The sequence below is a fragment of the Carcharodon carcharias genome, chromosome 16 (genome assembly GCF_017639515.1).
Source record: "Carcharodon carcharias isolate sCarCar2 chromosome 16, sCarCar2.pri, whole genome shotgun sequence".
In the NCBI taxonomy this organism is placed as follows: domain Eukaryota; kingdom Metazoa; phylum Chordata; class Chondrichthyes; order Lamniformes; family Lamnidae; genus Carcharodon; species Carcharodon carcharias.
The window spans coordinates 64746831-64760632 of record NC_054482.1 but is presented as its reverse complement, the minus strand read 5'-3'; the positions used below and the strand labels follow the sequence as shown (position 1 = coordinate 64760632).

At 39.9% G+C, this 13802-nt stretch overlaps 1 protein-coding gene across 4 annotated transcripts in view; it reads left to right on the top strand.

The window, feature by feature from the left end:
• Positions 1-13802, top strand: part of mysm1 (Myb-like, SWIRM and MPN domains 1) — a 110450-nt gene that overhangs the window by 39861 nt on the left and 56787 nt on the right. For all 4 annotated transcript variants that reach the window (XR_005945522.1, XM_041208509.1, XM_041208508.1 and 1 more), the window contains exons 8-9: positions 5125-5954; positions 8254-8384. Coding sequence is in view for 3 of the 4 variants with exons in the window: in XM_041208509.1 (XP_041064443.1) it covers positions 5125-5954; positions 8254-8384 (961 nt within the window). In the remaining variant the exon portion in view is untranslated. The remainder of the gene's footprint in view (positions 1-5124; positions 5955-8253; positions 8385-13802) is intronic.

Here is a 13802-nt window from a genome sequence, read left to right as displayed (position 1 = left end):
CGATTCTTGACCCACAGATCTTTGGGCACATGGGTTAGGACGTTGCATGAGATTGTGGGATCCAGAGTGTGGGCTTCCTTCTCTTTTCTTCTGTGCAGCCACTCTGCCTCATCGTTATGGCGTTTGGACTTAGTTTATCATGCAGCTTGACGGGCAAGTTGTCGCCATTTTGAACAGCTGGTAGCACGCTCCTCCCAATCATTAATGTCATTTTGCCACACTTCAGGAAGAGCTTCAGAGTGCCATGGTAGTGTTTCCTTTGATCTCCTCTGGAACACTGGCCATTTGAGAGTTGAGGAAAACGGGACCTGGCTGGGGAGACACTTTTCAGCCATCTGGACATGGTGCAAAGTCTATCGTAGATGATTTTGCAGGAGTTTTGCTTGAATGTTTGTGGAGTTGGCATCAAGTAGGACACTACTGTTTGTTTGACAGTCCTCCCGTTGGATCCAGAGGATGTGATAGATGCATTGCTGATGGAGTTTCTCTAGCGCTCTTATGTGTCACTGATACACAGTCCAGGTTTCAATGAAGTCCGGGTGTGTGCTAACGACAACTGCTCTAGGACTTGTGTTGTCTTGTGGAGGCTTTTGTTGTCAAACACTTGCTGCCATAGTTTGTAGAAGGCTAAGCTGGCGCATGTTAGTCCAATGTTTGACCTCCTCATCAATGGTGACCTTTTGAGAGAAGTGGCAGCCAACGCATGTGAAGTGCTCAACATATTCCAGAGTTTCTCTTTCATCATTTATGGGAGGTAGAATTTTTGGCTGGCCGGATCTGGGTTTGAATATGATATGAATTTTGTTTTGGCAATGTTCAAGGACTGGCCTAATCACTTGGAGGCAGAATTGAAGAGATTGAGAGTGGTTTGCAAATCTTGTGCAGAATGGTTAATGACACCTGCAAACTGTACATCATGTATTTGTTTGGTCAGTGCAATTTTGGCACGGAGACAACTGAGGTTAAAAAGTTTCCATCTAGGCATATTCAATACTTATACCAAAGGGCAGTTGATCTTTGATGAGTTGAATAGTCACTGTCAGGTAGACTGTAAATAGTATGGAGGCTAACACACAGCCTTGCTTGATGCCAGTCCGGATTTTAAAGGGAGCTTTTTCAGATCCCCTACTCAAGACAGTTGCAGTCATGCCATCGTGAAGGATTGTGATGAAGTTTCTTGGACATCCAAATCTCTGGAACACAATCCACAGAGCCTTACAATTTACTGAGTCAATGCTTTTGTCAGGTTGATGAATGCAATGTAGAATTCCTGATGTTGTTTTCAAAATTTTTTTTGTATTTGTCTGGCAACAAAGATAATGTTGGAGGTTCTTCTGGAAGGTCTAATGCCACACTGTGTCTATGGGAGGATTTCCTTAGCCACAGGAAGTAGGCGATTCAGGAGAATGCATGTCAGGATTTTCCCTCTTTGGACAGGAGGGAAATACCTTGATAGTTTCCACAGCATGGTTTATGTCTCTTGAAAATAGTTACAATTGTTGCATTCCTGAAGTCAAGGCCGAGTTCTTTGTCCTCCCAAATCCGGAGAGTAATGAGTGCATGGAGTCTTGATGTGAGCAAAAGCCCACCAGCTTTGAAGACTTCAGCTAGTTTACCATCAGAGCCACAGGTTATGTTGCTTTTCATCCATTTGACTGCTTGTTGGATCTCTCCCATCGATGGTGGTTCACCTATGGATTCTAGCAGAGGGCACTAGAGGATAGCCTGGAGAATATCAGCTGCCACTGTAGATTCACAGTTGGGGGGTTGTTGAAAATGTTCTTTCTAGCGTTAATGGATGGTATTGTCACTGGTGAGGCCACAACTGGAGTATTCTGTGCAGTTCTGGTCACCACATTACAGGAAGGACATAATAGCTCTGGAGAGAGTGCAGGGGAGGTTTGCAAAAATGTTGCCAGGGTTAGAAAAGTGTCGCTACGAGGAGAGATTGGATAGCTTGGGGTTATTTTCCCTGGAACAAAGAAGGCTGAGAGGTGACTTGATTGAGGTGTACAAAATTATGAGGGGAATAGATAGAGTGGACAGGATAAAGTTTTTTCCCTTGATTGAGAATTCTAGAAGCAGGCGACATAGATTCAAGATGGCAGAAGGTGTAGGGGGGACATGAGGAAGAACTTTTTTACGCAAAGGGTAGTGGGTGTCTGGAATTCGCTGCCCAAGTTGGTGGTAGAGGCAGAAACTTTAAACTCTTTTAAAAAGTACCTGGATCTGCACCTAAAGTGCTGTAATCTGCAGGGCTATGGGCCAGGTGCAGGAAGGTGGGATTAGAAAGGGCATCTGGGTGTCCTAGGGCCGGCATGGACAAGATGGGCCAAATGGCTTCCTTCTGTGCTGTAACTTTATGGTTCTATGGTTAAGAAGAGGGACACCATGCTGTAAGCGAAGAGGTTTTTTGTCTATTTGACCTTGGTCTGTCCATTTGACCTTGGTCTATAGATGGCCCTGGTAGCTTCAAAAAGCTTCACATATCATGATGGTCAGGATACTGTTGGATCTCTATGGCTTCCTCTTCCAATCATGTCTTTTATGTTCCGAATTTGTCTTTGGGTGTTCGCCTTGAGCTGTTGGAACGTTGCCTTCTTGACTTGCAACCTTGGGTTGTTTGCCAGGCAATGAAGGTGGCTCATCTATGTTCCTAGAGGTCCCAAATTTCAATATAATTTTTGTCAAACCAGTTCTGATCACAATGATGCTCAAACTCAATGGTTTGGAGGATTGGGGTAGAGTGATTTATATAAGTTATAATAATAGCAACCCCAATCCACCTCTAACCTCTCCATCTCTGGATATAATGGGGGTTGTACTGGGGACAGGCAGCTAACTAGCTCTCAGGAGGAGGGTTGGCCATTTAAAAATAATGAGGCAGCAAGCCTATATTTAACCTGTTGTGCTGATTTAACTCTGGACAGGTGGCTTCCCAAGTCTTGGGAAACCCAGCAGCTGAAGGGAAGCAAGGACTGTTTCAGTTAAAATTAAGTTCCTTTACAGCACCATTTGTGGGCCAAGAAGTGCAGGAGTGCTTTCCCTTGAAACCGTAAGATTGTCATTGGACACTATCACCCTCACCCCCACTCCCCGCCAACACTTCCAAAGACCCTTGGTATTGGAACCCCTTCCCCACCCACATCCAAAGACATCTGAATTGCGGATATGACCACATAACTCCATCTCTGGGAATAGGGGATTGGCACCCCCAACACCACTGCCACCCTGCCTCTCCCAGAAGAGGGGATAGGATTCCTCCCCCACCCTCCCTCAAGATTCAGACTTTTTCCTCCCTCATGCTCCCATGAAAGAAGCAACAGGTTTATTACTACTCTTTCAGCATGTAGGCTCCTCTAGAGCGTTCCCAGTTGAACAGGGAGACCGAGCTTGCCCATCAGACTGACTCCTGAGTGAGGAACCTATTTGAAAAAATTGATGCACACTGTGGACTACAAGTTTGCCCCTCCATGCAACCCCCCCATTCCCCAATCTACTCATTCTGTTCTCGTCGGTATTGGGTGTGTAAATTGTATATTGGGGTTGTTCACTGACCTTTTCTTGATCCGTGTCCTCAATACTGCAACACGTTACACCACTGAATGATGGGATGTAGGAAAGGACGTAGGTTGGCACTACAATTTCGACAGTATAAGTACTTGATTTCAAATGTGTCACAGTGGGAAGTTCCCATTTGGAGGCCAGGTAATATCCTACAGCTGATACAGACATGAAAAGAGGCCCAAAGATCTACAGAGATGCAGAGCCATCAAAGTTAAGGGAATGTCAATAATGGTCTTCAGGGATCATTATCAATACCTCTGTTTTTAGTGTTAAATCTAGAATAAAGTTCAAAATGAAAAGCAATCATAGAGCAAAAATTAAGCCTCTTGCAATCACATTGTAAACTAAACATTATGGGTCACTGTGGTCCCAAGACTTGTATTTAGTCTGGGACTCCAAGCCTGCCACGTTGATGGATTTATCTCAACTGCAGTAATTCTAGGGCAAATCACATACATGTTTTCCAACAAGCAAAAGCCTTACATTTCCACAAGTGTTATGATGCAGCAGATGATGTGTGCCAGGCAGACCAAATCCACAAGGGAAACGGTTGCACTATCACAACAGTTTTGCATTTTATACTTATTCTGAGATGCGTGCACTGAATTCAGAAGTAATAAGTCCACCAAGACCTTTAGAAATTTTTTAAAAATTAAATTAAAATATTTATTAACAAAATGGAAGAGGTCAAGCACATACATAGGGCTACAGTTACCATGAAAATAACTCCTAAGATTCCTAATTAATCTAACTCCCAGTTACACTCCCTTTAAGACAACTGACCACAATAGATTTTCGATTTAAACCAGACTCAGCAAGTTATATCCTGAGCAGTGGAATTCCAAACGGCTTTTCTCCAGCTACAGTTTCATAAGACCGTAGACTTATGCACGAATGCTGGATGCTTCGTTACGGCTTTTCACACACTCCTGTTAGACCTTACATGGCCTTCTGCTGACACGTAGACTTTCATTCTCCTTTAGATATGTTCTCTCTTTTTAGTATGTAAATTCTATTGTTTCATATGTCTTTGAAACTGTATCTTCCTCACAATATAAAAACTTTCATGGTGCCAATATTGCCAGTAACCTTTGGGAAAAATAAACACGTTCCTTAGCCTCGCTTATCTGGCTAGTTGTAAACAGACTGGGCTCCCTTTGAAATCCAAATATCCCTCCATTTATTTAAAAATGAAAATTCCCTTCACACAATACATGCTAAGCCAGCATCCATGTGCACTCATTAGCATGTCAAGCACCTAGCTTCTTTTGATGATTTAAACTTGTAGTCTACTTGACTCCAAATGTAATTAAATCAGACAGAGACAGACCCAACTATACTTACCCCTATAAACCTACTTCACAATAAAGCAGAAAAATATTATGAAAGTTGTTATACTTTAATGCAACAAGGCAAAAGCTGGAATTGGAAAATACAAAGAAACCAGATCATTGTTACAGTAGAGTAGGAGAGTGTGCATTAATAGGGAATATCTGTCTAAGAGACTAGAGCTTTGTGTCATTCATGTGAAGTTTACATATATTTTAAATTCCATAGGCAAAAACCGAAAAACCTGTGGAAGAGACTAGTATCTGGACTGCCAAAACAACACTTGTGTCTGGAAATGGAGCCAACCTTCTAAAGAAAGGATCGGGACATTACAGCTCTATCTCGTCACAAGGTCAGGCTTATCCTACTGTCAATACTGTTAAGATTGAGCATATGTCTGATGATGAAGATGTGGATGTCATGGATGAAACAGATAGTGACAGTGATGGCCATCAGGAGCAGAAAGGAACAGAAACTCAATCTGATTCAAAGATATATGAACCCGAGGTGACTACTTATGGTTACAGTGTTTCAGGAGCAGATCAATCCTTGGCTATTTCTCCCACTTCTGTTGTGTCCTTGCAAAAATGTTTACAGATGTCAGAAGTGTCCAAGCATGATGAGACAACTAGCAGCAACATCGATAATTTGAAGTCCATGATTGATGACAGCAAAGAAAATGAAACATCGGTAAAAACAACCAATGTAGACTTTGTAGGCTACAGCAAATGTGGACACCCCACGGAGACAGCTAATGAAGAATCAGTTGTGCAAATACCGGATTTTCTAGTGATTAAGCAATTGGAAGAAAAGGAAAAAACCCATAATGAAATCTGTACATACAGTTTGCCCGAATCAGTTTGTGAAATGGAAGTGGATGAAGAAAACTGTGATAGCGAAGAAGGGGAAATACTGAAACCCCCTGCACAAGAAGTAATATTGGACAAAAATATGATCACAGAAGATGAAAAACAAGCTATCCCTGAGTTCTTTGAAGGGCGATCATCAAAAACACCAGAACGTTTTCTGAAAATTCGCAACTATATCTTGGATCAGTGGTAAGAAAAGGCATTGTTTTAAGCCCATTTATAAAACATTTGATGATACTGTATTCACATTTTAAGATAATTGGTAATTTTGCCATCTTTGACAATTCTGCACCAAATCAAAAGTATAGTTGGAATTTGGTTTTGAATTAAGCCAGAGTGACTCAGCTGAGATTCTAGGGAGGTAAAATCAGATGCTCCTGTAATCTGGTGTGGGGATCGCGGTGTGCAATTATCCTGTGCTCATTCAAAGTGAAACAGCGAGTACACAAAGTAGATGTTGTCTGCTATTTATAATGGTTGTGACGAGCAGTCAGCGCTGAACGTGCTGTTGAGTGGTGTGAGGCTAACAGTATGCCCAACACCATTCTCTGAAGACATTACCCACTTTTATAGATTTCTGCAAGTACCAAATACTTCCAGAAATTCAACAAGAACCAATAGAAAATAATAAGCAACTAAATGACAAATTGGATGACGATGCTTTTAAATGCGCTGCTGGGTTGGGAGGATGGTGTCGCCGGGGCTGTTATGCTGCTAATAGCATGCTCATTTATATGTGTTTTAAGTGGGGTTGTTAGCTAGAGTAGTGAGGTCCAAAATAGAAAGTCAGGCGTCGAATCAGTATTAGAGGCTGACTAACACCATGATCTGCCTATCCTGAATATTCCAGCAAACACACGTAATGCCCACGCTCACGCCTTCAACAACATGGGGCAGAATTTTATGTCCCACGGGCAGGCGTGCGCCTGACCTGATCAGACAAAAAATTGCACGCGATGACGTTGGGCGAGCATCCTGAAGCGCAAGAGTCGGCAGCGTGCCCATTGACAATTAAAGAGACCTATTAAGGCCATTAAAGTATTAATTAAGAGAGATTTTTCACTGCCCATCCAACCTTACACATCGGCCAGGCAGCCTTTGCATTTTTAAGGAAACCTCATCCACGGGCAGGATGAGGTTTCCGACATTAGTTTAAACTGTCCGATTTTATGTCAGCCAGCATAAAATCGCGATCGGTGTCCGATCGTGGGTGACGGACTGTTTCGCGGCCATTTGTAGCACCACCACCACCACCCCCCACCCCCCCGGTGACACAAAAATCCTGCTCATGATGTTGCCTGCTGTGCGGTTGTGGGTGGGAACACTGTGGATGCCATTTTTCTCTCTAATCAGCACCTCTAGTACCAAAACTTCCAGGCGATGCACCAGATTTTGTGGCCAATAAATCTATTTAAGTAATATTACTTCATTCCTCAAATAAAAATGCTTTCCAGATTTCTCTGAAAAAGTATGCATATTATGAAATAATTTTAAAAATGTAACTTTGTAGTTAGGTATTGTCACAGACAGGTAACTAACCATACCCTTCATATCAACTCGATTAAAGGAATAGGGGGAAAATCTTTGATGTAGCTTCCATCTCAGCTAACGCCTCTGAGCACACCAGGGTACTGTCAACTGGTGAAATGCACTGTATAGAATTGTACTCCCATTGGAGAATTTTTTTTTGAATCATCTCTTATTTTTCTCTCAGTTGGGTTTTCATGGATCATGCAGCTGCAGGCAAACATAGTGGAGGGGGGCTGTGGAGAGAGTGCGCACATGCCTGTTTCCTACTACTGTGGGATACTCAGTATTGTGCTGATGTTGCAATATGCTTTGCTCATTTTCCATTAAGTTACTCTTGATAAATGTCACGCAGTTTTACTGGTGGTATTTACCTGTCTACTTTCTCCTTATAAAGGTAATTTGATGCACTAAATGGTAGCTGTTCTGTCCACTTTTTAAATAGATCTTTGCCCAGATGCTATGCACCTACAGTGCAGATTTATTTATTTTTAATTTTCCATCTTCAGAGAAGTGGTTCCTGTGTGCTTAGTACTTCCCAGGCAGCTGGCCAAGGATTGCGCATACATATGCATACAAATGCATATACCTCAGCAGGTGGGGAAATCCTTGTTATGCTACTCTGTGTTTCTACCTGGGCCATGCCCCTTTCCACCACCCCCCCCCCCCGCGCCTTGACCCCTCCACGCCAATTATTTTTGCTTGCAAATTTGCACTTGCATTTTGCAGACCAATTTTTCTGGAGCAATCTAAGATGGAATATGCCCTTTCTTGTTCATTTGTTTCCATATGAAATATAAGGTTGTGATACTCAAATGTGCAACATGCGGCAGCTAATAATTTAACATATTTGACACATCTGACTTTAATTTTTGAAAAAACCCTGTCTCTAGCGTCCCAGTGACAAAAATGCCTGACAGTCACAAATTGCGGTATGATGGCTTGTGGTTTGTTTCTGCAGGGAGAAGTCTAAACCCAAATACCTGAATAAAACATCAGTGCGCCCAGGACTGAAAAATTGTGGAGATGTGAATTGCATTGGACGGATACATACATACCTGGAACTAATTGGAGCTATAAATTTTGGCTGTGGTGAGCTTATCACATGTTTTATTTGGAAGATAAAGCTTCTTTTCAAATTCTCAATTTCAATATATTCACTGTCCAGTTGTATTACAGTAATGGGCTGTAGACTCTAGAGAAAATCCCTTGTGTAAAATGAACATTATGAGAGATAACTTTGATTTGCTTTAGATAGCCATTTAGCATCATTTCAATAGTTAAAATAATTTCAAATTGTCAGAGTTTTCCTGGTAGTCTGAATAGTTGATTTTTTTTTCTCTAATCCTCTTTCTAATTTATTTTCTCCTTCATTAATTCAATTTCTTTTTTAAACCTTTCCCTTCCTATTATATTCAGACACAGAAAATCCTTCTGTCTGTGTCATTGCTATTGCATTTTATGTTTCCTTTGGGTGGTGCTGTAACTTCTTTTTAGACATGTTTCTGCTGGGTTTATCTGTGTGGCAATGATGAAGTGCAGTGCTGCACAGTGCACCAAGTGTCGGGAGCTAGCTACTTCAGTGCTTACAAAAAGAAGTAAGAAAAATTAAAAACAGCAAAGGCAAAAATGGAAAACAGAAAATGTTAGAACTGTACAACTGAGTTATGACAAATAGTCACTTCAAAAATGTTACCATTACTTTTATCCTTTATATCAGAAAAAATGATTCTTCACCTGTATTAGCCCTCAATGTAGAATTGATCCTTAAAACATTGTTACATCGTTTGACCCTCTAAAATGTAAGCTACCGAGTCTCAGATTAGCTATATGCCTTTGAAGGTTTCAGACTGCCTGGTGAGTTGACAAATACAAGACCATAACTGACAGCTCCCAGCTCTGGAGCTGTTAGTTAATTGAATTAAAAAGCCTTCCCTTATCACAATATTGACTCAAGTTCTAGTTTTTCTCTGCACTTAAATGTAATTCCAGAAAAATTCCAAAATGCCCACCTAAGTTTATATGTTTGTTATGTTTTTCATTCATGACTTTCCTTGTACAATTTAAATTAGTTATGTGACAATCCTTTTAATTCCTGCCATGCTGTGTTATGTTTTATTACCAGCTACTTCCTTCATGATTCCAGCAACTCAGGAATAACTTACACATTGCATTTTGCCACTTTTATCTGCATTAGTCCTTATAACCCTCAATCTTGTTCCTAATTAGACATCTATCAGACTCAATTTAAAGGTGTTAACTGACAGACATTAACAGGTATTACTGAGTATTCTGTATACATAAGAACGCAAAGTAGGAGCATCCCCTTTCATCCTTTCACACTCTAGGGAATATCGGCTCAGCCTACTCTAACTCACTTTGTAGAACAATTTCTTCATCCCAGGAATCAGCCTGATGAATCTTCGCTTCGCACCCTCTAAGGCAAATAAATTCTTCCTTAGGTAAGGAGGCCAAAACTCTACACTGCTACAGGTGTGTCATAAAGCTATTAATGTATATAATATTTTGGAAAATATTTTTCTTTTAAAATAGAGGTTTAATCTGCAGGCATGTCCTAATTGGATTGAAGCCAGCTTAGTCTGGGTGTTTTGATGGGTACTAGTTTTGATATGTATTATTTGAATAGAGCATTCAAGAAGTTGGGTGAACAATTATGCCTTTCTAGCAACTACCAAGCAATATGTTTATATTACTAATAAAATTGGTACCAGGAAAGGGGTTTTATTGTTAGAGAGATTTAGTTCAGAGGTTATTGATACAATGAGAATTACCATTCAATGGGGCTGGTAAGTATAACTTTAATATTGGGTGTGCAGAGCAGAGGCAATGTGAGATCAAAAGGCAGCTGTAAGCCTCGAACTGGCTCCACAGGAATCAAAGTGACAAGAACCTCATTTTGAATTCGTAAAGTGAAAATGCTTTGCCTGGTGTCTGGTTAAGTCTATGGGTTGCTGTTGCCTTAATGGAGATTAGCCTGGGAATTTGTTAAAAGTTATGATAGTAGTAATTTGTAGCTATGTGTATATATATTTTTAACCTGTGTAAACTAATAAAATGTTTCATTTAGTTTAATGTAAAATGTCAAGAACTGGTGGTCTGATTCCTGAATCTAGAATCACATCTGAAACATAACACTTAAACTTCTAGGTTATGACAGTTGTTTAAAGTTTCCCTCTGGGATTTTTAAATAACTCCGTTTTACCAACTGTCTCAGTCGTAACAATTGGGAGCTCATCCGGGATTAATTATATTTCTAATTCCTCGCTTGGTTAAGACTTGGTGAATCTTAAGCTTATGAGTACAAAAGGCACTTTGAATTCAGGAGTTGGTGAGGTATTTTAGGAGTGAGGAGACTGTAAGATGGCTTTGGCAATTGCTAAGACTTGTTTGGGAGTAGAAGAAATAACTCTTAATTGGTTTGGAGAAAATAACCAAAAGTAAGCTAACAGAGCTGGTGGATGAGTTACTATTGGGGTCACCTAGGAAATCAGATATAGTTAAAAGTATAGCACAGCATCTATAGTTGGAAGTGAAACTTGACACTAGTGAGTCACAGCTGGAGGTAGTGAGACTTCAGTTGCAAATGAAAAAGCTTGAATTAGAAGCAAAGGACAGAGAAGTGGCTTTTAAAAATGAATTAGAAATTGCAAAGATGGAGAAGGAGGAAAAAGCGAGTGGGAATTCCAACTGAAAATGTTGGTAGTTAGAAAAAAGACGTAAGTAGGTGAGGAAGGATTTGTCTCCGGAATAGAACCCAGTGGGGATATGTTTAAATTTGTGCAAGCTCTTCCAAAGTTTGAGGAAACAGATATTGAAGCATTCTTTATTTTATTTGTGAAGCTAGCTAAACAGATGAAATGGCCACAGGAAAACTGGACATTATTATTACAGTCTACGCTGTTAGGTAGGGCACATGAGGTATATGCTTTGCTTTCAGAAGAAATGTCGGTAAATTATGTTGAAGGTGAAAAAAGCTACTTTGCATATGAGTTGGTTCCTGAAGCACACAGGCAGAAATTTAACAATATGAGAAAGCAGCTGGGCAAACTTATATTGAGTTTGAAAGTGTAAAACAAAGTAATTTTTACTGGTGGATACAGGCGTTAAAAATAGAGACAACCTAGACAGCTCTTAGGGAAGTCATTCTTTTGGAAGAATTTAAAGATTCAATCCCTTCGATCATTACAACTCATGTGGAGGACAGAGGGTTGATTCTGTAAGAGAAGCAGCAGAGCTAGCTGATGATTATCATAGAGCTATACCTTTTTTCCATCACCCTTTCAAATTGGAAAAGGATAAAAAGTGGGAAGGTGAAAGGAAGTCAGGGAGAGAAGGAGTAGCTGGAAGTTCCCAGGAAGTTTTTTTTCAGAACAAAAGGGAAGGTGTTGAAGGTAGAAGTGACATTCGAAAATTGAGGTGTTTTCATTGTAATAAAGTGGGCCACACAAAGTCAGTGCATTAGAGGTTACAGGAAAAATCTGTAGGAATTATTGGGGTATAGAAAAGCTCTTAAGTAAAAGTACTGTGGATTTTGAGGTTCGGGCACAGGAGAAACCAGTGGTTTGTGTACACATGAAACAGGGAGAATCAGTGAAAGGTAAAGAAGTAGGATTGTATGAGATCAAAAAGCAGCTGTAAGCCTCCAACTGGCTGCACAAGAATCAAAGTGACAAGAACCCTCATTTTGAAATCATAAGATGAAAATGGTTTGCCTGATGTCTGGTTGAGTCTATGGGTTTCTGTTGCCTTAATGGAGATCAGTTTGGGAATTTGTTAAAAGTTATGATAGTAGTCATTTGTAGCCATGTGTATATATATTTTTAATCTGCGTAAATTAATAAAATGTTTAATTTAGTTTAATGTAAAACCTCGAGAACTGGTAATGTGATTCCTGAATTTAGAATCGCACCTCAAAGATAACACTTAATACTGTAAGTTATGACAGTTAATTAAAGTTTCCCTCTGGGATTTTTAAATAACTCCGCTTTACCAACTGCATCGGGCATAACAGGTGTAATCTCAACAAGCCCCTATATAATTGCAGGAAAACCACTTTACTTTTGTATTAAGGGTTAACCTATCATTTGCTTTCCTAATTGCTTGCAGCACCTGCATGTTAACTTTCTGGGATACGTGTGTTAAGATACTCATTTCCTTATGAAAACCAACAATTCCCAGTCCTTCACTGTTTTTTTAAAAAAAGTCTACTTTTTTATTTTTCCTACCAAAGTGGATAAATTCTCATTTCTTCATATTATATTTCATCTGCACGTTCTTACCCAATCACTTAATCTGTCTAAATCCTTTTGCAGCCTTTTTGTAACCTCCTCACATCTTACTTTCCCATCTATCTTTATATTATCAGCAACCTTGGATACATTAAACTCAGCCCTCTCATCTAAATCATTGATGTGGATTGTAAACAGCTTGATCATTAGGGTGCCCACTAGTTAGAGCCAGCCAATCCAAAAATGACCAGTCTATTCCTAGTCTCTGTTTTTTGTCTATTAACCAATCCTCAAACTATACTAAAATATTACCCCCAATCCCATGAACTCTTATTTTATGTAATAAAATGGTGTACCTTATTGATTGCTTTTTGAAAATCCAAATACACTAGATTCATTAGTTCCCCTTTATTCACTGTTAAGATGTGGCAGCTAATGTATGCCAGGCCGATCAATTCCATGAGGATCACGTGGTCACAAAGATTTTGCAATTTATATTTTATTTCGAGATGCATGCCCTGAATTCAATAGTAATAAGTCCACCAAAACTCTGGAGATTTTTTACAAAACTAAATTAAACATTTATTAACAAAAGATTTCAAGCGCATACCCAAGTCTACAAATTGCTACTATAATAACTCCTAAAATCCCTAACTAATCTGGCTTCCAGTTAGAGTTAAGGCAACAGTAAACAAATAAATTTTAGATTTTAAATAGATTCTAGTCAGTTAACACAATACCCTGGACAGTGAAATTCAAATGGCTTTTCCCAGCTTCGGTTTCTATAGACAGCAACTTAATGCACAACTACTGGAGGCTTTTCTCACTTCTGGTGGATCTTACAATGCCTTCCCTGACACAACCTCATTTCCCTTTAAACCTGTTTCTCCCTTTTAATGCAAATTCCATTGTTCCCCTTTGTCTTTGGAACTTTTCTCATAATATAAATCTATTCATGCTGCTAATATTGTCAGTAACCTTTGGGAAAAATAAACCCACTGCTTGGCCTAGTTTCTCTGGCTAAGTGTAACATCGTACCATCTCTTTGAAATTCAAACTACCTTAATTTATCTGCAAATGCAAATTCTCCTCATCTCACATTCTAAAACTTCAGTCATGTTTACGTATTTGGCAATCACTGGAGTCAGGGAGGCTCCTAGAGGACTGGAAAATTGCTGATGTAATCCCCCTGTTTAAGAAGGGAGTGAGGCAAAAGACGGGAAATTACAGGCCGATTAGCCTGACCTTGGTCATTGGTAAG